We start from the raw sequence: 24067 nt of genomic DNA on the forward strand, positions 1-24067 counted from the left end.
ATTCGCAACAGAACCACTTAACAGCGCTTTCGTGCTGGGAGGAATCTATGCTCTAGATTTCTATCAATAGAAGCGCATGCGTATGACGTATTTAGATGGGAAAAATAGCCAGCTCTATTCGCGACATTAGTGATTTCTTTGACATGTGCACATTGTTAATATGTAAATAGCATTAAAAAGGTAACGTATTTCCGACATTTACAATCCGTCAATTTTATTGAATGTGTGATACACGACGCCTCTTGTCGCTTGTAAATTACGTCACATATTTGACATTGGCATGGACTGAACAAGAACGGTAATAGAACTCATATTTTTGATAAAACTATTGGGTTGGTAGGACAAAATCAGTCGTTTTAATTGTGTAAAATTATTTGAATGAATTCACATTAATAATGGACCCTGTTTGTTTCAACCATACGACCATAACTTAGCGATAGCATTAGCCACAGACTTTTGTACAATTTGAAGATCCTGAACAGTATTCCTTGCAGTGATGGCGCTGCAGCTGTTTGCAAGACCTGTCACCGGGCTCCTCGCTGATACACTGTGCTTAATTCCTCAGAGGACATTCGGGTAAGTTTTCTGGCAGCACACGCGGGCCACCGATCTTTAGCCTGCACCATGACTATTGTTTTATTTGATGCTGAAAGGTTGCTTTACAAGATTTTTTTTAACATTGTGTACCCACTTAATTTTATTCTATATTTAAGTATATTTATAAACGTACTGTACATACAAATCGACACCAACTTGTTCGATGCATTTTGCCCTCTGGTCTGACAATCATATTTTATGAAATCTCATAACCTCTGCATCACAAACATAGTAAACACATGTTCTAATTCGCCCGTTTACGATACGATCAACATATTTTATACTCCTACTACATTATTCGAGTCTCTTTAATGAAGAAGATATCCATACCAGGTAGCCTGACAACTGAATCAGCATCCTGTCAAAAATAAATGTAAAAAAACTTTCTCCAGTGTGTCGTCTGCTGTAGCTGCCATTCAAAAAATGACCAGAGTGCGAGTGGTGGATAACAGCTCTCTCGGGAATACACCTTACCACCGGCCTCCAAGAGTGATCCATGTTTACACCAAGAACGGCGTTGGAAAAGTTGGTGACAAAGTGTTGCTGGCCATAAAAGGACAGAAGAAAGCAGCACTAATTGTTGGTCACAAAATGCCAGGAGAACGTATGAATCCACGCTTCGATTCAAATAATGTCGTTCTGATAGAGGAGAATGGGAACCCCACAGGAACAAGGATTAAGGTTCCCATACCCACTCATTTACGTAAACGAATGGAGGGGGACTACTCAAAGGTGCTGGCAATTGCTAGTTCTTTTGTTTGATTGAAAATCTCTCCACGTGGTCGTTTTGTCAATTACAATATTGTATGTAATAGGCTCAAGTTTGTTTGACAGTCATCTCTTTGCTTACAATAAATACAACCTTTACCTTAAACGCATGGTATGGTCTGTTTAACAAGCAAATGTGGGTCAACAAAATGTTGTGAATACAGTCAACAAACCTTAAAATGAAGAATGTTAATGGCATTATTTATTGAAGGCACAACACACATTCTGAGCACAAAACATAACTGGCACATTTTAATTTAGCTGCTTAGAGCTAAGGACATGTATAAGGCATTCCAATACTGTGATCCCTGTAAATGTAAGCAACAGTGTTTCTTAATGTGAGGCATTTTTGCAGCTTCCTTCAACTAAAATTTCAGTGCAAAGTAAACCCTTAGCATGAAACCTCACAGATGGGCGACTTATTTCTAACAACACAAAAACAATAGGTTTAAAAAAAAAAGTCATATGCTCAAGTCTGTCTCGCTACCTATAGGTGCAAAGTTTGATGCCCACTAGCCTGTTAAAAATGTAAGTCATATACAAAGTAAGAAAAGCTCTTAGGTCAATGTGATAATTCGTGAAAATGTAATTTTTTCAAGCACTACCAATATGCTTTCGTTGCAAAATATTTTAGACCTTTAAAGACAGCCAACCTAAAATACAGAAATATCACCATGCAAATAACTTGCCATTCTGTGGTTACGCATATACTGTACTCATGCAGGAGTGATAGCTGCATACTTCAGGTTTGCATAGTTTTACAACTTTTTAGTGGGAGATACTTGGCCTGGATGGACTTTTCAATGTGTCTCTACTGCTACTTTGGATACGCTAGGGTGGGAAATGTTACAGGATTTTCAAGGCTGCGCGTTGAAACAATCGTGACAATCTGCAGGCTGCTGCCATCCCTCAACTTGGTATAGAGTCCTCTTCAACCACACATGGTCAGGTAAAGCCACTAGCAGAGAGAGAGAGAGAGTAATGCAAGTTTGATGGAAAGGCTTGCAATTCACATACAGTACATTTGACAATAAAGTTTATCCAATCCAATTCAAGAATTCAGAACTCACCTCTATGAGAGTCAATTCAGCCACTCCCGAGGACTCTTTGTCAAACTGCAGGAAAGACCCTGTGTAAAATAATGCCATTTACATGTTATTGAATGGCCATGAGGAGTTTATGGGCAAAGTTACACACAAAATAACAGCAAGGGGTAGAGTACTTACTGAACATGGCTTCAAGCTTGACCAAGCAGCAGATGAAGTTATCAAAGTCAATCATCTCATTCTCTGCATACCGGGCCACCAGAATCTCGTTCAGTTTGTTGTTTAGTTTAAAACCTTCAAAAAATAAAATACATCAGGGTAGATCTCACTTGTCAACTATTATTTAAATGCAACCAAATAGTGAGCATTTGTACCTGCTGCCTCCACGGCAAGACGCATCTCATAGGAACTCATGGCACCTGACTTGTCAAGATCAAACTGCCTAAAGACAAGCTGTAAGCAAAGCGAATACATGTTTAGTTTGGTTGAAATGCTTGTACTGCACGACACTTTTTACTCACTCACCAGCCACTTTCGAATCTTATTCCAAAGAACCTGGAACTCCACCACTCCCAAACGAGCACTTCCATCCTTCTAATTAAAATCTTGTCACGGTGTTTAACTAAGCAACCAAGGCAATGCAAAAATCTGACACAATTACAGTACTCTATTGTAAAACTGTCTTGTAGTTTTTCAAATTAATTTCTGATAAGGCAAGAGGATACGTCCATAAGGTTGACCATTGTTCTGCAGGACTCCAGACTGAAGCCGTCCGTCTTCAGATCCTTATCTGAGAGAACACCAAAAGTGGAGTTACACAGACGCTTATAATAGGAGTGGCCATTCAGGAAATTGACGGTGTATACACAAGAGGCATACTAACATGTCAGCATTCCAGCAGCTATCAATCTATCATTGCGAATAAACAAAACTCACGGCGCGAGACGACTCTGTTCAGAATGGTCTTCAGCTCCCGAATGGAAATCTCCATGTCCTGCATGAAAAAGACTTCAATTCAGTTACATTATTTTCAAGTTTAATGCATCATTTCTACAAATATACTTGCAGGGCATCTGTTGAAATACATATTTATTATATTTCGAACAATAATGTAATTTTCTCATGTTGTTATAGCATTTTCATCATTATCATTACATATCTTCAGGGACTGGCTCGGAAAAATAAAACAGTTCTTGTCTTTCAGTGAGGTGGGGCTTAAGTTTAATTGACCAAATAAGGCTCCTTGAATGTGTGAGTTTTCCACAGCCTACCTCTCCTGCTAGTTGGGCAAACATGGACTTGAAGGACTCATCAATGTTATCTTCAGTTATTTCTTCCTGAAGGCAAGGTGAATTATATTACAGGTTATGTAGTATCAGATAAGTTGAGAACTTCTAACTTCTTCCCATATAACTCATGTGTCAGACAGGTACACATACCTCTTCTCCTAAGTCAGCAGAGATTTCATCGTCTAGTTCTCTGCAAAATACAATGACATCACACTTGCCTTTTTACAACCCTTGAAATAAGACCACGCAACAATATCAAGTGTGGAAAAAAAAAAGACACGTACTCTGTTTCTGATTGTTTCTCAGTGAAGACTCGGAGGACAAAGTCTGCCTCTTTACCGGGCTCAAAAGTGGAGGGGACAATGAGATACTCTCCTGGAGGTAGACGGAGCCGAGTGCTCACCTCCCGGAGGTTAATGAAAGTCTCAGAGCGAGCACACGATTGATTGCTCAGAAAGAAATTCTTCTTCAGGTGGACATTCTGGCAACCTTTAAACTGAGGGCAGTAAGAAAACAAATGTGCCATTGGCCATTTTATTCAAATCATGTTTGAATTATGATTTTGAAATAGTGTATTAGTTATTGATGAATTTTTCAGTTTTTCAAGTAGCAATAGGAATGAATCCCAACTCAATAGCGGTGTAAAAAGTTCTGCCTCTATAAAAGATAATGTCCCATTTTGACTGAAGCTGCCTTTTTATATATAATTATGGCGTAAAACTGTTTTGTGTCACACTGAGATCAGGTTCTAATAGTTTGCTGTGCTAATGTTAGCTAAAATGACCAAAATAAACAGAAACCGATCTCAACAGATCTGTCTGTTATTGTGGTTGTAGTTGGCAGTGGTACAACTGCACTTTACCCAGTTGTACCACTGCCAACTACAAGAATGAACAGATCAGTTAAATTACACATCTCGAATGGTGTCATTCCAAACTGACCACAACTGTCTTTGCAGAGGCAGAATTTGGAATGCAACTTTTATTATTGGATCTCGATGGATTGTGCATGTGTACCTAATTAAGTGTCTGGTGAGTGCATCACAATGCAAAATCTGGGAAAATAAAATATTGCACCAAGAAAAAAAAACATGTCTTCACTTCACATGTTGCTTACCTCCTCGGGGATCTGCAAGAATACACAAAGACGAGAACAATTGTCATAAAATAAGCAGAGTTAATTGCAGATTGATGAACAATGAAGAGAACTCGTCTTCGCTCCTACCTCATATAGCGCAAAGCCTATGGTGTGCATATCCTGACCGTGTCGGCGATATCTACGGCGGTCCTTCTGCATCAGTGCAACCAAGAAACTGCAGGCGACCTCGTCATCGTCGGGGTCATCATCCTCCTCAAGCAATGTGATCTTATACTGAGGGTTTATCCAGAATGTGTCTAAAAACATCAGAGTTTCTGTTCAAGACTTGTTTCCAGAAAAATAGCTTCTGTCAGAACACGACTCACTGGGATTGTTCCTGCAGCCTCCGGCAGTGCTGCCCCTCCTCCACGTGCCGTGAAATTTGATGGTGTTCCAGTGGCTGAGAGCATCCTCCTTCAGAGCGTCAGCAGTCAGATTACATATTTCGAGTCGGGAAAACTGTCTCAGGAATTCACTGAAGGACATCCTGGAAGGAAAGAAAAATATGGAATTCAAAAGTGCAAGAAGTGGGTTGACATTCTGGAATTCAGTTCTGTCAGAGGATTCAATACAGAAAAGTTGAAGAGGAGGTTATAGCTTAGTATCCAGACAAGCAACAAAGCTCAAAACGTAACGACATTGAATGGACACTGCGTTTTATATTTACACATCATTGTCGATCCTTCCAAACATCCATTTTCTAAAGTGCTTATTCTTATCAGGGTCGGCTCGTAGGTGAGATGGAGCCTATCCTGTTTCCTCCCATATTTAATCTCTTGGTTTAATGGATGAACCTAAATTGTTAATTGTGAATTTACAGTCAGTCTGAGTGGTTGGTTTTCCATTTGTGCCCAGCATTTGGCTAGCGACCAGTAAGGCACGTACTCCGCCTCTTTCCCAAAGTCAGCTAAGATAGCTCCCCACAGCCCTAATAAAACAAGCATGATAGAAATTGAATAGATGGGTACTACACAATATTTACTGCCTCACAGTAAACCCATTTAGGTTTAAGCATCCACGAATGGTAAAATAGGCCATAGCCCAATTTAATTTTTAATTCGGTTTGTTTACAAGACTTGATTTTTCCATTGTTCCACATTAATATTGAATAAGCAATGCTAATCATTGCGGCACCTGTCACACGTACCAAAACTCTCCATCTTCCATCTGCAAATGCACTTCATCTCGTTCAGATGGATCAACGTGCTCCCATTCCGAGGAACTACAAAGAACGGGAGTGCATCATCAGATTTCAGTTTATTTGGCTACCGGCTCACAGAATGGGACAAAACATCAACATGGGAGTTTGTCTGTAGGCTGACATTTGGTATACTCGGAAGACTCACTTGTCACTCCAGGCACCGGCCCACTCCACTTGACCCCAAGGATTACGAATTCGGATTAAACGCTCCTGTCTGCCACGGTAATCTACCTACATCACACAGACATGTGTCAACAAGAAATATAACGCCAGTTGCTGCCTAGTAGTGTCCCACTCACACGTACCTCCTTCAGCCCAGTGACTGAATAGGCGTGACCCTTAACGAGCTTCTTGAACGTTACAGCCTCCATGTCAAAGGCACTGGTTATCTGGGATGAAAAGGACACATTGATTTTCAGTGGGAAACCTCTGCTGTAGGATTAAACGGTAGTGCTGTAAAGAAATCTTCCGTGGTGGCATCTAGGTGCAATTACAAAACTCACGCCATGATGCAGTCTTGGAAAATGTTTGTGCCGGCCATCGCCCACACCCAATAAAACAAATGCATTATCAATACAACACACTAGAACACAGATAGTCACTCACCTTTGAGCACTTTTGAAAGTTGAATCACTAACTCTTCACTTAATTATGCAAATTTTTACTACTTTAATTTTTTTTTAATGAGATGCACAGAATATGTGATATATTTACCTCTAAATTACAATGCATGGTAAAATGTGTATTGCTTAAATTTTTATAATAAAATGTAAAATGCGCAAAGAATTTTGATAATCGGATATGATGCCCATATCATGCTAATGAAACTATTTATTTATTTATTTTAGTTTTTAGCAATGTTAACATGCTAATTCCTCACCAAAAACACCTCCCAAGTGGTGTTTTCCTCCATTCAACCATCGCAGAGTATTCCTGCTCTCTAAGCACCAGACCCTCCCAATCAAAGTAAATATACGTCACAAAGTGAGGAGCCACCCTTGTACCACCACTGCCAACTCAACACACGCCCACTTTCTCTGACGTGCCGGAGTTGGGGAGAAGTAGTTGTTATTGCACCTATCCTGCTTGTAACGAAAACTGTTAATTTTGACAATGTTTTAGTTTACAAAATGTCCAAGTGGCAAAAATGAGTGTTTGGCTGTGAGAAATTCAGGTATCGTGTATTGCTTTTGGTAACACATCACGTTTGATGAACAATGACATTTCCAAGTGTTTGTGGATGCCCCATGTGACTCACGGGATAGGAGGGAGCGGGTGGGGTTTTGAGAATAATTTGGAGAGCGGACGTTATGCAACTCAGAGAGGAGTTCAACCGTGTGTCGGCTTTGCCTGAAGCTGTTGCTCTGATTTACCGTCGGCTGAGGCCCGCAGTAGCCGTGATTTATAATCAAAAGGTGAGATAAACAAGTAATGTCATATCCTTGAGAGAAATTTTTTTTCTATCATTATTACCATTTACTGTTTTGTGTGCGGTGCGCATAGCAAGCTTTAGTGGTTTTGGCAGGCATCATGAAAGGAGTGCAGCAGACACATGGGGAGAGATACTTCAAGCCCCATTAAGTTTGTGTACACACTGCCATTGTTGCATGATGTCACATTATTGCATCTTGGGGACGTTTGAGTAAGAATTCTTGTTCTACTCTGTCAAATGTCTGCCTGTCCAGTTTTCCGAAATGCAGTATCAGCTTCGTGAGTGACTTGAGCCCTTACATCAATAGAGCAGCCCAGCAGGGAGCCCCTATCCAGAGCTTTGCCGATGATCTTGTACAAATCTCTGGGAGCTTTGCTGAGTTCGTAACACTCTGACACGCCACCTGTGAAGTCTTCAAAACCTTCAGTGGTACTTCCTCCAGACAAAGCTTCATAGGTTCCATTCAGCCTGATGGACACAACGAAGAAGAAAATACACTAACTCTTCAGCAATATTGACGGGAAACTGCAGCACTTCCTAATGCGGTGGAGATTTACACTTCGCTTTTATAGTACATGCACTCCGCTGAATAATTTAAAGACATAGACTGAGTAGCCTTCCAAACTACCTACTTAGCATAAGCCTTCTCCAGCAGTGCACTCCAGAATTCATTGCCCTCAGCAGAATGCACAAACATCAGCTCGCCATCTTTGACGGGGAGTCGGTCATCTATGACGACATCTACCCATTCACCAAACTGCCAGAACTAAAACACAACAACTTCATCAGTCAAAATGGCATAATGATCTTGCACAATCAATGTGTCTTGAAAAATTACCTGAAAGTGGAAAATTCCAGCGTAACTATCTTCGAAGGACTGGCCATGTGGGACAACCCGATGAAGCAGCTTCTCGTTGAGGGTGAGAGAAGCAATGGCTGCCAAGAGCCAGCAGTCCCCTGAACCAAAGGATGTAAAGGAAATGTTATTTTAAATGTTCATGGTTCAGGGAATGAGAAAATGGATCTGACATTGGAGGAAGAGGAAGGACTTTTGATGTTTCTTCTCTTTTTTGAAGATAGAGAAGCAGAAATGCCCAAAGCAGAAAATTCTGCAGTGTCCACAATACAGTATTGATCCCATTTTGCACACTCTCAACCATTGCCCTCTCAAGACCATTTTTAGCAGTACACAAGCAATATGTATTTTACTACAATGTTTTTTAATTCACCATTAGTATACGCCAATGTAAATATTATTTGGCCCGCATAATACAAGTATTATAGTAATCAGTCAAAAATGTTTAGACACGCCACTAACCCTAACTGCCAGTTCAATAAAGAATATTTTGGTTTGAAACAACCCCCTCCCCATGCATTTCAATTGTCTATTTACTTTTTGTGACGTTTTTGTTTGACGTTTCTAATTTTGTACCTTGGCTTAATAAAGGTCAAGAAACACCGCTCTAAGTTTTTATTTGAGTTTGAATGAAGCTGTACTCGCACAAATTGGAGGTACATAATTTCAAAAATGTTAGCTCACACCCGCCTAGTTGCCACAGATTAGCTAAAGTTAGCTTCTGTTATTTAGTGCAGTATAAGCAAATGCAGCATTATGAATCTTGACCTAGTGTATGCTCAGTGCCGAAGAGTGCCCTTCTTGGGCTCTTTTACAATTGTTCTGTACCGTTCAAGCCAGTGGAAAGAGCCTCATTATGTACGTAGTGGCAATACACCGCAAGGCTCCATGAGCTAAAGTGCCAGGATGAGCCAGCCATTTTGGATCGACACAATAGCAGACAACAAACTAAATGTTTCATGTTCAAATGTCCTTTCTGAGATACGTATGAATTGGGAAAGTGTCTGCACTGTTGCAGGTCTTTACTGTTACTGCATATTACATGAAAGCATTCCCCAAAATATGCTTTCTCGGTTAATTAAATACGGTACTTTAAATTGCCCAGACATGTGAAGGTGAGTGTGATTGGTTGTCTAAATGTGGTTGTTTGTCTATTAGCCCGGGGTGTACCCATCCTCTCTCTTAAACAGCTAGGCTCCAGTTACTGGCAACTCTAATGAGGATATAATGGATGTATGGATTGATTCCACTGAAATATTCTGCACTTCAATAAGACATCTTACAAATGTGACTACTTTTGAACATCACATTGTATTATTTACCATCTTTATAGTGCCACGTCTACTCACAATGGCCGTCGATGTGCTGGAGCGTATCCGAGTTACATTGGGCGAGAGACGGGCTACACCCTGAACTGTGCCCCAGCCAATTGCAGATCGCATATTGACAAACAAATATTCACTCCTGTGGACAATTTAGAGTCTTCAATTAACCGCCTATGCATGTTTTTGGAATGTGGAAGGAAACCTGAGAAAACCCACGCAGGCACATGGAGAACATGCAAACACTATACAGGAAGGCCTGAGGCCAGATTTGAACCAACAACCTCTGTACTGTGAGATGGCTATGCTAACCAGTTGGCCAGTTGCCGCCCATAGTAATAATGAATATTGTTATTCTTTTTAATCATCATCCATCCATCCATTATCTGAAACACTTAATAAAAATCATATGATTGTAATTATTAAAAAGAATGACTCCATCTAAAAACACTATTAAGGATTATTATTCCTGACATTCTGTGGCTAGATACCCCTCGAGGTCAAATCCTAAAAGCACCACTGTTGTCAACCACGACATACCAAGAAAACCCAGCAGGGAAAGTTAATGGTGAAGGGAGCAAGAGGTCATTTAGTCAGTTTACCGTGGGGTTTTGGCAGGGAATTAAACCAAAGCGTACTCACCCAGTGCTCCTTGACAGATGTCGGTCCTGGTGGCACCGCCAACAATGAATTGAGGCTGATTCACCAGTTCCTTAGTAGAAATAAAAGCATATGTCTTGGTGAGCACAAATCCACATTCTGAGATTAATTCTGTATACTAATACAAAGCCTATATGGATTACGATCGTGCACACAGACTATTCCTGCATCAAGGCTCCGAGGGACTTATGTAAACAAACGCCCTCAATATGGGGAGGAGAATGCAGACAGCTGAAGTGGTCTAATCACCCCCTGCCACAACGTGTCCGATTCCGTCTGCATTTTCAGGCATAAACTGGTCACTGATATGCCGTTTGCTGAGTTTACGTTCCAGTCACCACCACAAACAGTCATGCTGTTTTACGAGTTACATGAGAAGCTAATCAGAGAGGTCAACATTCATAAACTTGTGAAGTAAAATAAGATGTCCAGTACAGTGCATCACTATTTGCTGGTTTAACAATGACACTCTGACCAAATATAGTGATTTCTCAGTCTCTTAAGTAGAATAGCATAAGACTATTAAAACACCCACAGATGTTAAAATTACCGTAGTATAAAGTGTTAAGCCTCTGCAAGTATTCAGTGTGACCTGCCCTTACATTACCTACACTTTTGTCATATACTATATCTTGACTTAGAGCCATTCCTACGACAGTACACAACATATCCAATTATCTAAAAATACACACAGCACAATTGGGGGGGGGGGCAATGTGACAACAAATGTAAAGGTTATGGGGAACCGGCTTCATAAAACGGAATGGAACCATTGTTAAGAAATACATGGGAGTAAAGACCACTGGCAACATACCCACCAGCCATCCGCCAATTGCTCATAAGATTTATTCATAATTGAATGACTGTCGTCCAATTGTTTTGAGACTTAAACTGTTCCCATAAAAAATCATGTTCCATTAAAACAAATGCAAGGGAATGATACATTGAAACAATCAAGACAGTGCATTGAATGTCATTCATTGAAGGTAATGTTATGGAGTAAGAGAACATTTGATGACATTTCAGTGGTCTTACCGTGGGTCTCATCCACTCCACATCTCTGGTTTTTGCAGAGTAGGGAGCGAGCTCCTTGAAGCCAAGCGATGGGGGCTCAGCGGGGAAACAGGGGTCTTCGAAAAGGCAGCCCGACTCAATGCACTGTTGCTTCAGTGTCTCATAGTCCTGGTTGGAGAAGTGCACCGCCTGCCCGTGGGAGCCCATGCCTTCCGCTCGCAGCCTGTTGGCGTTTATGGTTGCAGATATCCCTCCAATAGGATTCATACTAGCGCAAGATAAAAATATGGAAGTGGGTGGTGGAGTACTGAACTGTCTATTATTAGTATCAGTGACACACTCTTGTCAAGAGGGTACAGCAACGAGTGTGAAGAGCAAACATACAAAGTACGGGCACTGACATGTTCTTTCAACTGTATATCGAATCCCTCCACCGAAATTGCACTGACCATATTTGGGGGGCATTAAATCCACATAGACTCCACATTATGCAAGCATAAAAGTAGAAAAAATATTTGATACTGCTCAAGAAACAGAGGCATTTAAGCATCGCAAAAAGGAAGTTCTATTACAAAATTATATCCTTGCTATTGCAAATTACAGTGGAACCTCTAAAGTCGAATGTGATGATTCAAAGCATTTATTAAAATGAGAATCACTTTTTTGAGAAAATGTTTTAGTCAAATTTTAGTTTTGTTGTTTTTTAAAAGGGGATATACTCTGTGTGGCATACTGTCCTTGCAATGAGATTCTGTTACTTTGAATGCCTTTTCTTGTGAATGAACTGGTAAATGGGATGCTCGTCACACAGTGTTGGGGCGATACATCAGCACAGGTAGTAAAATCACCTGTTCACTTAACGGAAACTGATCGTGCTACTTTTTGGTGACCATATGTTGATCGCGTTTAAACATATGTTGAACTGACTAATGGAACACTCATTGGGCCTTTTATCACCATCTTGTTTGTGTTTCGCAGCAAATAAAATCTATGAATCAGATGATTTTGGGATTGATGATTACTGTGGGCACGTAGACAGCCAGTGCATTTGGCAAGGTAAAAAATTCCCTGTCCTCCGTCTCCAGGCAACAAAAAATATTTTGGAGAGTTGCCTCCAGATACCAACAGATGAGTCTCTTGGGTGCCTGCCAACCCTTCAAATGTGAAACTGAACAGAAATAAATATTTTTCCTGTTTCTGGAAAATAATTAACATGTATACAGTAAAACACTCCCACACGCAGTACTGTTGTAATGTGAACTCACTGTATTGTAATTCCTGGTAGAATTTTAAAAAGAAGAAAATTAAGATGAATTGTTCAGGAAGGAAGGAAACAAAAAAGGCATATCATTTTGCTCTGCCACTACAGATACAACTGTATGTGATGTGTGTTCTGTTCATATTTGTTGAATGTTGGCAAAATAATTCAAAGAGACTGCCTCTTTTTTATTGAATTTGTATTTATATCCTCAAGATATTTTATCGTTCTACATTTCAAAGCCAATGTTTCATATCCTTATAATATTGCACAGGATTGCACTTAAAAAGGATTACTTCTATTTATTTATTTACTGTATTTATTTATTTTTAGCTCGTACATCAATATATCACTGGCATTAAAAAAAATCAACCACAAAGAAACAAACTATCATTTATCGTGATAGTTTGTGGGTAAATACATAATTGGAACAAAATATTGTGACAGGTCTTCCAAAAAAATAATGTGAATACAGTACACTAATGAAAATGAAGTGCCTATTATGAATCCGGCCGGCTTCTCGACCACCAGACTTGGCGAGTTTTCTATGGGAAACCCTGACTTCTGTCATGTCAAAACCCAAAGTCAAGTAGACCTGCAGTGTCAGATGAGCGCTAGGTAATAGCGTGGATAAATTACGGTAGGCAGCAGGCACCATTCATTTGCAGTCTGGAGGTAGACAGGTGTCAGGTGGCATATTGTGTGACAAGTACAGTGTATATTAACGGAGCAATAATTCTTTACTCGTTCATTTTCTTCATCGATTATCATCATTAGGATCGTGGGTGAGTTAGGCCAATCCCAGCTACCTTTGGGTGAAAGCGTGGTCTACACCTTGGACTAGTCGCCAGCAAATCACTGCAATTTATCCTTAGTCTATTATAACTGACAAGTGCTTTTAATGAAGCCACCTGGGAACCGTTTTACTTTGTACATTGTAAAAGAAAATGCATGTCTCCTTTGAGTTCAAAATACTCATGAGACCAATCTGTTATAAAGTGAGACACATCGGGCGCATCTGTGACACAAATCAACTTCCCGCTACACCTTTGGCATTCATCAATTAAGTCGGACTGCCCAGTTTTTACTTTTCGCTTTTATACTTCTTTTACAGTGATAGATAATGTCATATATGGCCACAAAACACATTATTTGCATTATTTCAAAACGGTTAAACCGTTTAGAAATCCAACCGAATCAGAGGCTGACCAGTGTCCAGGAATGCAGTATATTCGACCTTAGTGGTTCCCAAGTATAGGTCATGTACAATCAAATTGAACAATTAAGGAGCATAGCAGGAGCATTCAGAACGGAGGCGCAGAGGAAATGAAGTTACAGTACTAAAATCAAGACCACACAAGAAAAAGAAAGCATCATTAAAGAAGTTAGTAACATGATACCTGATGTGCAGAGAGGCTGAGAGGAAGAGAGCGACACAAAAAGAGGAAAAAAGAGAAATGTCATTCTCTGATGATCTTGAAACAAGATGCCTTTTCCTTTATGGAATGTGGATGACACTGAGTTGTTGAAGATGCACTTTAGTTAATGAGAGCTTTGTTTATTTATTTTTCCTTGAATGCATTTGACCGATCAGTGAGAGATTCACAAATCTCCACAGAGGGCAGAATAGCGCTGCGAGGCAAACAGCCCGAGCAGCTGGCTATTAGTTACTCCTGGCAAATGTGATTCCTAATCAGTGCTTTCACATGAGACCATCTTTTGTGCTGCTCTGTACCACTCAACAGAATCTAACGAGCAGGGGTCAGTACACAGTCCAGTCAGGGGTGCTGATCTAATGATGCAGAGTGAGAAAGTCACCTAAAATGGGAGCAAAGAACTGTGTTTTGAGTGAAACATGCAACATTTTTGACAAGAAAGCTAGCATGCAACAATACAACCATAAGACAACACACAACCAATTTCAAATCAAGACAAAATAAGCTTGTTCCATCGTTTGAGACCTTTCTTTTACCAGGCGGTCTTTATGTAAGGGCACTTAACTTGTGTCAAAGTTGTTTGCCTTAAACATTTCAAATTCTATTTATAAGGATCGCACTATTGAAATACCACAAGTCTCTTTTTTCAGACATCCGTGGGCTTCTTAAAATCTCAATTTTCTTGACTGCCTATCTTCATTGTAGTTGTGGGTGAGCTGACACCTATCCTAAATGAATGAGCATGAGGAAGTGCACTCCATTCACATCAATGGACAATATAGTCTGCAATGAACCTAACGTGCATATTTTTGGATAGGAAGGTCAGAGTCCAGATTCAAACCCTCATTGTCAGAACTGTTCATTTCCTGTTCTAGTGGCAAATTATGTTGCCAAAATTGAATAATATATTTCTGATTTTGGAGAAAAATAAACATTTTAAATAAATCCTGTTTTTGTTTTTAAGAACAGTTTTGGCAGTGTACAGTAGAGACAAGAGAAGCGACCCCAGGCTCCACCCCCCTCATGCTGTTGCCCTTCCATTCTGCTGCAGGAATGTTCTTGTGGCTCTACTCTGGCTAATGATGAACTCTAGAACTCCTCCAATCCACAGTTGCAAGCAAATAGCTGATCAAAGCAGTTCTGTGGTAAGTGATGTCATCAGAGTGCCTCAACCGTTGTTCAATGCTGTCCAGGAAGTCACAATAATAGTGTTACCCACTCTCATTTGCAGCACTGTGGCAATGAATTCACAGGCTCGCTGTGATTCAAAAAGCATCTAGTATGCCAGGCATGTTAGGCCCCGGATTGTTGTCACGAGCACCTGTTCACAAGGCCCCTGTGTGCCGGCCCCCCAGTAATTAAAACGGTCTTAAAAACACACAATAGTACATAAAGTGACGTCACTATTCGAGCTTGAATGTGCCATCTCATATCGGTCTTTAAAGTAGTCGCAGCTGCACCGTACTAACCCCCCCCCCCCCAATATGAACGAGACCGTTAGCCGCATACCAAAAAATACATGCACACAGTTATATGACAACAAAAGAACAATGACAAAAACAAAACAAAAAAGAAAAACACTCACCACCGCCTTTACAAACGAATCGTGGTCTCCTCTGTGGGAGTCGAGAAACGCTAAGCCTGTAAAAGGGGAAGTGAAGACTAGCGGTTCCGAAGCCAGAAGGGGAGGTCCAGCCCTCTCACAGTATACAGACACACACCGGCACCGCATTAGGAGGGGCTACGTCACACACACGCAAACATACACTGCGCCACGCACGAGCTACCACTTGGGGAGCTAGTTTGACGTGTGGGTGTGTGCGTTTGGGCTTCGGAGATCCGTTGATCAGACGACATCGCAACGAACATTTGAGGTCCATATTAGTCGAACACTCTTTGTCCTCACAAGACAGACAGTTTTGCGCACCTCAGAAGGACCACAAAGCGTTGATTTGAAATAACCGACATGATGTGAATATGCTCTCTATTCGTTCAAAATCACTTCAATTTTTATTTCCAAAGAAAAATGTGGAGTTTTGTTGATTAGCAAATTAAATTCTTTAAACTTGAAGGGTTGTGCTTAGCTTTCAGAATGTACAAGCGGAATAAGGATCAACATCTCAAAACAGGATTGTCCAGATGCAGAAGGAGGGACAATATACAGGCACGTAACTGACCATAGCCACTGAAGCATCAATGAAACATGAATCTGTCAGTGGGCGGATTTTTTTCCATGGAGCCCAGACAATCAGAGCAGCCTGCTGTTGCAATTTCGTTTACAGTATATCCCTTCTTTTTTCCTTAGAATTGTTGCTTCAGCTTCATTTTGTGTTGAAGCCTCCCTATTACTCAATTCAACTGTATTTATAGAGCACTTTCAAACAGCCATCGGTGCACACAAAGTGCTGTACATGGAGCAACTAATATACAACAGTAAAGCAACAAATCAGTAACAAAGACGGTAGAGAGCACCAAACATGCTGAGTCAAATACCAAAGAATACAAGTGAGTTTTGAGGCGGGTTTTACTGATGGGCAGCGAGGAGGCTTGCCGAATGTTCAGTGGGACGTCATTCCAGAGAGAGGGACCGGCAAAGGAGAAGGCTCGATCCCCTCTGAGTCTCTGTTTAGTTCCTGGTACTTCTAATAATGTCTGGTCCGCAGACCTGAGGCGCCCCCGTCAGGTGTGTAGGAGCAGATGAGCTCAGAGAGGTAAGGTGGCGCGAGGTCATTTACAAATTTGAAATTTTATATCAATTTATTATATAGAAAATTACAACTTTTAGCTCCAAGAAGTAAATCCCCTAAAACCATATTTTTATGTGTGATAAAATCTCAATGCATAACCAGTGTGTAATAATGACTTCAATAATCGTGATCAAGTCATTTGTTTTTATTTGAACATGAATGTAGGAGATTATAAATGAAATGTAATACTTGCCTAAATTTACCTTTAGGTGGGTCCCTGTCTGCCTTCCAGTTGTGGTCATACAAATGTGGTGTTGGTCTGTTGTCTGCTTTGTTTGCCTCACCTGCACAGTGGGAGCCCCTCTCTGACTGCAGCAATACCCCCATCCCATCGCCATAAAGAGGCCAGATCATGTCTTGGTCACGTCAAGCTGAAAGATCAACTCACAAACAGGCAAATCCCTGGAAAATTGCTGGACGCTTGAGAGGTGAGGATGACCTCCACTGCAGGTCACCTGGCCCATCAGCAGGAAAGGAAGCGTGGAGTCGGTACCAAGCAGTATGCTGTGAAGTTCCACCCATAGGACTATGAGCATCTACATCAGCAGTGTGTGGAGAAGGGGCGTCTGTTTGAGGACGACTGCTTTCTGGCTGGGTGCAAGTCACTGGGCTACAAAGAATTGGGACCATACTCATCCAAGACCAAAGGAGTAGTTTGGAAGAGAGCAACAGTAAGAAGCCGTAGAAAATAAACTTAGAAAATTAGGACTGTATTTCGCTGCTGTGAGAGGAAAGAAATATGATTAACACTATTTCGATTTGTCATTAAGTTACATTCCAAGAAAGACTCTTTTCAGTCCATTCACCAGACACTTCATTAGGTACACCCGCACATAAGTGTTAATGCAGATATTGGTGGGTGGTCTGGATTTTCCCCACAAGAATGATTGTTTATCGCCTTTAGTTCCACTGAATGGAAATATGTCGACGAAGAAGACAAATCTAAACTCAATCATGTGGCTGAGGATGGAGAGTTCTGGTAAATATCACAGATTTATGCATTTTATGTAAGTAAAAATAAACAATAAAAGAAAAAGATTAAAATGAAGAGAACTGATTTACCCCTACCAGGATGTCCTACTTGAACTTCATCAGACAGTTCACCAAGTTGGAGATTTGTAACTTGACACTCAAGAGTGACGACATTGGCCACTGGAACCACTATCAGTTTGAAGGGATGTGGCGAGTCGGATCAACTGCAGGCAGCTGCCGCAATCACCCTGGTAACACAGGAATCATGTCCTGTAAATTTTTACTGTATATTCGGCATACAGTACTGTATTTACTTCTTCATCTGAAATAGAGAGCAACCCAACGTACTGGACATTGAATGCTGCTTCATGATGTCGTGAACCACTGCCCCCCCCCCCCAAAAAAAAGCAACAACAAAAAAACAGGAGGGGTCCATGAATCCAGATCATACTTAGTTTTTCTTTCACAATTTAAAACAGTACCAATGTGTCTTACTAACAAGTGTGTGACACGTTTTTGTGAAAATACCCCACAGATCAAGAATTGTATTTTATTTCTATTTCTTGTCTTACTGAGATCAGCACTGTCTCATGAAACTGAGGCACCCAACATCCCAGCCCATATGGTGCTGAGCATACAATCTAGAGGGTTTAACACAAGGAGGCCCTAATTTCATGATGGTATCGCCCCCCCCCTCCACACACACACAGAATGTGAAATGAGGCAATAGTGTATTTGTACACTGTACATCGTACAGTGTACGACCAATTTCAAAGTGCAATTTTCATTAAGTGATATCATGTTGTGTCAAATTTACCGGAAGTAAAGGTGTTAGCATAGGTACTGTCAAGAAAAATGACGCTTTTCAATTTTTTTTTCGTACACTGAGGGCCAAAGACTAGACATTCATAAATTACATTCATCAATGTTTTGAAGTGGCAAAAGGATTTTAGTTTGATGTGTTACCTTTGAATGTTTGCTCCATCCAACCCTCAGGTTGTGGTGGTCTGGGAGATGTGGACGATGATCCTTTGGGCGGGGAGGATGGATGCACCTTTCTAGTGGGACTGTTGCAAAAAGACGGACGCAGGCAGCGGAGGCTCGATCGCAATAATCAAACAATTTGCTTTGCTATCTATGAAGAATCGCATTAATTTGGAGTCGAAAGATGAAACATAACATTTTGAGTGATTACATTAACATTCTTTTGCCTCTGTCCAGGTCCCACATGAGGTATAATATGTCTTTAGCATTACACTAAAGATTATAAACATTAGAACATGTTGAGATTCGTCTTGAGCCCAAAATCAAATAAATCATTAGAACAATTGTGGGTGTTCTATGTCAATGTGAAGTACAAAGGTCGTAGCAATGCTCACCTGGGCCCGGATGTCCTGCTGCGCCAGAGAGCTGTGGCCATGAGCAGCACCTTCATCAACAGCCGAGAAGTTTGCGATCGCTTTGGACTTCCTCCAGGCGAATATGTCATCGTGCCCTCAACCTTCTATCCTCACAAGAATGCCAGCTTTGTTCTCATTGTGTTCTCTAAGAAAAGAGCTTTCACCAGGTAACGGACTTACCAAAGCGCTAGGTTACACTGCCATCTAGTGGACAAAAGTCAGAGGACTGAAGAAGACTGGCAGCTTTGACTTGCCATGGCAACCCAGCAACAACATCTGCCCAACTCGGGAACGACCTCCAAGTGGTGTTGGACGTGCCTTCGGGCTACGAACAGTTCCCACTACTCCCAGTCAACAGCCGATAACTGGGTCTGCAGGTACCCGGGTCGCTGCGGCTTTAGGAGCCGCTTTGGGACCCAGTTGGAGGTTGATCAACAGCAACATCTGCAAGGCTATAATCAATGTTTCGATACCTTTATTGAGATAAGACACATATTTTCCATTAGAAAAATCTCACGACACACCATCAGCCATAAATATATCACAGAAAATAATGACGAGCTGGTCTCAATTTCCTCGCAAGTTTACTTCCAGTATTTTGTGATATATGCAACTGCAGTATTTCATTAAACACAAAGCTAGTATACTATTAAAAACAACATGTTAGTTGTACATTTGCCCGTCACTGGCATAGATAAGCGATGTCTGCAATTTAGTAGTGAATGGTGTCATTATAATTTAAAATATACAGTGGACATGCGCTATTTGTGGGGATAGCGAAAGCCCATGAATACAGTCGTCAAAATCTGTGTATAATTGTCAATTATACAATTATCAATTATTAATTGATGGCCATTGAAATGCATTTGCGTAAAAAAAAAACATAAAATCCACTGGAAACGGCGTTGGCTGAACTCAAAAAGAAGACAAGAATGTAAAACTTGATTAACCGCTAAATTTCTATTTCAGTCCATTGGAGGAGGACACTGATGCTGAAACAGAAGAAGTAAGAAGAACACACCTGTGTGCCATTGTATAACATTGAGTAACCTACTGGTGCTTTTGAACAAAGAATGACATGGTGTCACAGCAATCTGTTACACGTGTTCAAACTTCGAGTATTAACGATCAACTTCCATTTCATGTCTTGTGATAGCTGGAGGAATTATCAGAAAGTGATCTGGATCCTCATTTCAAGTATCTCTTCAAGCAGCTTGCTGGCAGAGTCGGTAACATGTTAAATGAAACCTGATCATCTTGAAACTGGATCCATGATTGAATTACTGTTTTTCTTTAACAGGGCACAAACGTTTCAGTCTTTGAATTGGTCAAAATTCTGAACAATGTGGTTTCACACAGTAAGTGAAGAGAGCACCCATGTTAATCAATGCGCAGCTTTTTCACTTTTTAATGGTTTGAAAAATTGGATATTTCTTGTAACTTTCTGACAGGAACAGACATCAAGACAGATGGCTTCAGCCTTGAGACATACTGTCGGATTATGTACATAGTTCAAATGAGGGAAACGGAGTTGAATCGTGGTTAGCATGTCAGCCTTAACGTCTGGCCTTCCTGTGTTGAGTTTACCTGTTGTGCCTGTGCTCGTTTGGCTTTTTCCTGATACCCCAGCTTCCTCCCACATTCCCCAAAATATGCACATTAGGTTCAACTCTGTTGTCCATCGGTGTGAATGTGAATGGTTGTTACGTATGGGCCCTGTGTTTGACTGGTTGTACACTGCCTCTCCCCAGTCAGATGGGATAGGCTTCAACTCGCACACAACCCGGATGAAGATTAAGCAGGCCAGAAAATGGCTGGATTTTGAAAATCACAAAATTCTGGTTCTTGGCTTCAAAATGGCACAATTCGGATGTATCATGGCAACATAAATAAACAATTCCCATTAAAAAATGTATGGAATTGGATATCTGCAGCCCACAATCAGGTATTACCCAAACATGGAGAAAAATGTAATACCGGTACATATCTGATATCTGTCAATAAGATTGCAATATAAATTGGCAAACTTAATCGATTAATCAACAAGTTATTGATGATCAAATTAATTGATGGCTATTTTAAAAATTGAGTGATCGTTTGGAGCAATTTTTTAACTTGAAATGGTAAAAATGATCAGATTTTAGCCTCTCAACAGTAATTATTTTCTGATTTTTGTCGCGCTTCATGTAAACAGGCTGATATTCTTTTGTGTTTAATCAAGCACAAGCCAACTCAATGGTACAGTGTTTGTTTGTTTTTGCGAGATGCTTTATAAAAACCTTAACATTCAACAGAAGGATCAAAGTTCCATGTTAGGACTGATGGAATTCCACAAATTTTGGCGCAAAATCCAGAAATACTTGGTAAACTGTCACTCTACTACTCTGATATCATTTGGGCGAACACACCCTACTGATTTGATGACTCACCGTTTGCTTTCAATGGGAGATCTTTAAGGAAACATGACCATGACAACTCTGGCACCATGAGCTCCCATGAGATGAGAGGTGCTGCCACTGAAGCAGGTAAAACATTTGACAAGTAACACAACCTCACTTCATCACTTAAACCCCATGGTTGAAATGTGGCTTTTCTGTTTTGAAGCTAACTTTAGCGGGGGGAACAGAATCTACAATTGGAGTATTTCATCTTATTTGGTTGACATTTAATTCCACGGTTGCAGGTGTGGATTCAGATGAAGAAAAATAGATTTTTGAACAAAAAGGAAAAGAAATACTTTTTGTGATGGGCATTGGGAACTGTTTATATATATATATATATACACACACACTTTTATATAAATGACAAAAAAAAATCAATATACACACACACACACACACTTAAACGACAACAGAAAAGAATTCCAGCGGACATGTTCATCAGTTTATCCTACTCACTCAATCACTGTTACCTGCAAAGCTACATCCACAAGTCTAAGTTTGGAATTAGCTACATCTTGGAATGGCTCCAAATGTCATTAACCCAATTAACATCTTGAGATGTGGGAACTATAAGTTAAAAAAAAAAAGATCTTGACAAGTCGAATCATATTACCAGTAATGGTCATGGTGCCAATCAAGATGGGCAAGGTCACCAAAGGCTCCCCAATTACAAAAAAGCCGTCAATTACTGATACAGTTTGCAAATTCATTATTGCTCAAGATGTCTCAATCATTTTAAAGAGTTCTCGAGGCCCATCTTAGGGGAAGCAGTTTCTTTAAATTTGGAGCAGCTTGAATTTTTTTTCTTCACATACCTAAACCTTACATAAATCCATCCGAAGTGCACACCGTGAACATCTGACAACAGTATTGATATCTTAAGTTGGTACGGTATAGTATATCAATACTTACCTATGATAATTAACGTCTGTGTGATACATTGAAAGACTGATATTTTGTAGCCTTTTTTTATTGCCATTTGAATGACAAAAACACTTTAGCACTGTGCTAAACATACTCGTTTATCAAGGTATAAGACATTCTTGGACATTCATTTTTAATGACTTCAAAAAAGCACCACACCCACTTTTTGATTCTGTTAGTAGGGATGGTGTACGAGCTATTTTATAATTCATCTGAAGGGCTCATCAGCATTCTGACTCATTTGTGCTGTTGAGCAGTTAACAGTAAACTGGATAAACCGGCCAGACGGGGATGGAGCATGTCAAGTTCTTTCACTCACCACAGAAACAAAACAAGCATGGGAGAGGCTGTGCAACTTAACTCGGGTTACGTGCGACACCATGTAGGATCTCGAGTAATCCACAAGCGCTGACAATGATCTCAGCAGCTTTAAAAAAAAATAATGACAAGCGATGGTTGTTTTATTTCCGCAGGTTTTCACATCAACAGTGCTGTGCTGCAGGCCACCGTCGGCCGCTACTCTGACGCTCACTATGCAATCGACTTTGACAACTTTGTTGGGTGTCTCATTAAAGTGGAAATGCTCTTCAGTCAACAGTGCAAAAACACAGTGGATATCGATTTTTATCACAGTTCCTATATTCCCTGCATTTTATTCTTGTCTTTTTTTTTCTTCGTCTCCCCAATCAGAAATGTTTAAGGCGCTAAACCAAGCAGACTCTGGGAAAATTGAGCTAGATAAACAGCAGGTACATATATGTGCACAGCCTGCTAGTTGGTTGTTATTCTTTGTATTTTCTGTTGTATATTTTCTCTTTCATTATTTTCTTGTCATGTTCTTTTACAGTGGCTGTGCCTCCCAATGTACTAGCTGGGGAAGCCACACAAGCAAGGAGTGTGTTTTTTTGAGGGGAACCAAATGAATAGCACAATTTTGAAACTTAATTCCATTCTATTTTTATTTATTTATTTATTTTAAACTGAACTATGCTTGTGATATATATTACTGTATTTCAAAACTAACATCAACAATATAGGAAAGGCATGGTAAAAATGATACTAAAAATGGGACTATCAAGACCAAACTAAAGAGTTAGATAAAGATTTTGAAGACTTGTGTGGGAAATACATATATTGAACTGTTTGTTCAATGTTTGGTCAAGCAGTCAACAAAATACAAACTCTACTTACTGACCATGTTTATGTGACAGTTGATGTGGAAGTAAGTCGAAACTAAACAGATTAAATGTCATTTTGGCCCCCACCAAGGTAACCGACCACAAAGCTGTGCCAGTGTGTTATAAATTTAACTCATTCACTCCCAAAAACGTATTTAGATGTCCTTTCAGACCCTTTTCAAGTACCGTAAGTGAAAAGTGAAGGGCCGGCAATAAGCCACCACTTCGTTGTCCTGCAGACTGAAGGTTCCTGAAAATATTTCCACTCCATCCTGATGCTTGACATTCTTACAAATGCTACAAAGAGTTAAACGTGGCACAGAGCCCAGAGGCATGACAAACAAGGGCAGGGCCTCAACTGAGTTTCCTCTATTGTGTATAAACACACC

General features: G+C 40.4%; 3 protein-coding genes across 4 annotated transcripts; 2 read left to right on the top strand and 1 right to left on the bottom strand.

Moving 5' to 3' along the window:
• Positions 1-75: 75 nt before the first annotated feature.
• On the top strand, positions 76-1471 carry mrpl14 (mitochondrial ribosomal protein L14). 2 transcript variants are annotated; one of them, XM_086121505.1, is made up of 3 exons: positions 76-180; positions 495-576; positions 990-1471. In XM_086121505.1, the coding sequence occupies exons 2-3, from the start codon at positions 497-499 to the stop codon at positions 1357-1359; spliced, it is 450 nt and encodes a 149-aa protein (XP_085977631.1). In that variant the 5' UTR covers positions 76-180; positions 495-496; the 3' UTR covers positions 1360-1471. The 2 variants fall into 2 exon arrangements, with proteins under 2 accessions (XP_085977631.1, XP_085977630.1); XM_086121504.1 differs by having other exon boundaries at positions 132-298.
• A 78-nt stretch (positions 1472-1549) lies between these two features.
• Positions 1550-15756, bottom strand: capn1a (calpain 1, (mu/I) large subunit a). The gene is made up of 22 exons (XM_086122216.1): positions 15602-15756; positions 11344-11590; positions 10291-10360; positions 8309-8427; positions 8103-8236; positions 7770-7938; positions 6344-6427; positions 6184-6269; positions 5985-6059; positions 5164-5324; positions 4925-5094; positions 4817-4828; positions 3985-4196; positions 3851-3890; positions 3683-3748; positions 3348-3405; positions 3137-3201; positions 2937-3005; positions 2786-2864; positions 2592-2705; positions 2436-2494; positions 1550-2323 (listed from the first exon to the last, which is right to left on the bottom strand). The coding sequence occupies exons 2-22, from the start codon at positions 11587-11589 to the stop codon at positions 2297-2299; spliced, it is 2115 nt and encodes a 704-aa protein (XP_085978342.1). The 5' UTR covers position 11590; positions 15602-15756; the 3' UTR covers positions 1550-2296.
• A 613-nt stretch (positions 15757-16369) lies between these two features.
• Positions 16370-23371, top strand: LOC147199291 (calpain-2 catalytic subunit-like). Its single transcript, XM_086122475.1, is given in 18 exon segments — positions 16370-16727; positions 17056-17444; positions 17613-17625; positions 17668-17742; positions 17835-17986; positions 18317-18360; positions 18689-18895; positions 18957-18968; positions 19091-19302; positions 20105-20141; positions 20292-20360; positions 20436-20493; positions 20587-20636; positions 21415-21497; positions 21581-21660; positions 22974-23090; positions 23191-23249; positions 23348-23371. Coding segments are annotated over 17 exon segments (1539 nt in total). The 5' UTR covers positions 16370-16727; positions 17056-17197.
• The last annotated feature ends 696 nt before the right edge of the window (positions 23372-24067 follow it).

Source organism: Hippocampus guttulatus, chromosome 10, assembly GCF_054856545.1.
Source record: "Hippocampus guttulatus isolate MCC_2025c chromosome 10, RoL_Hgut_1.0, whole genome shotgun sequence".
In the NCBI taxonomy this organism is placed as follows: Eukaryota; Metazoa; Chordata; class Actinopteri; order Syngnathiformes; family Syngnathidae; genus Hippocampus; species Hippocampus guttulatus.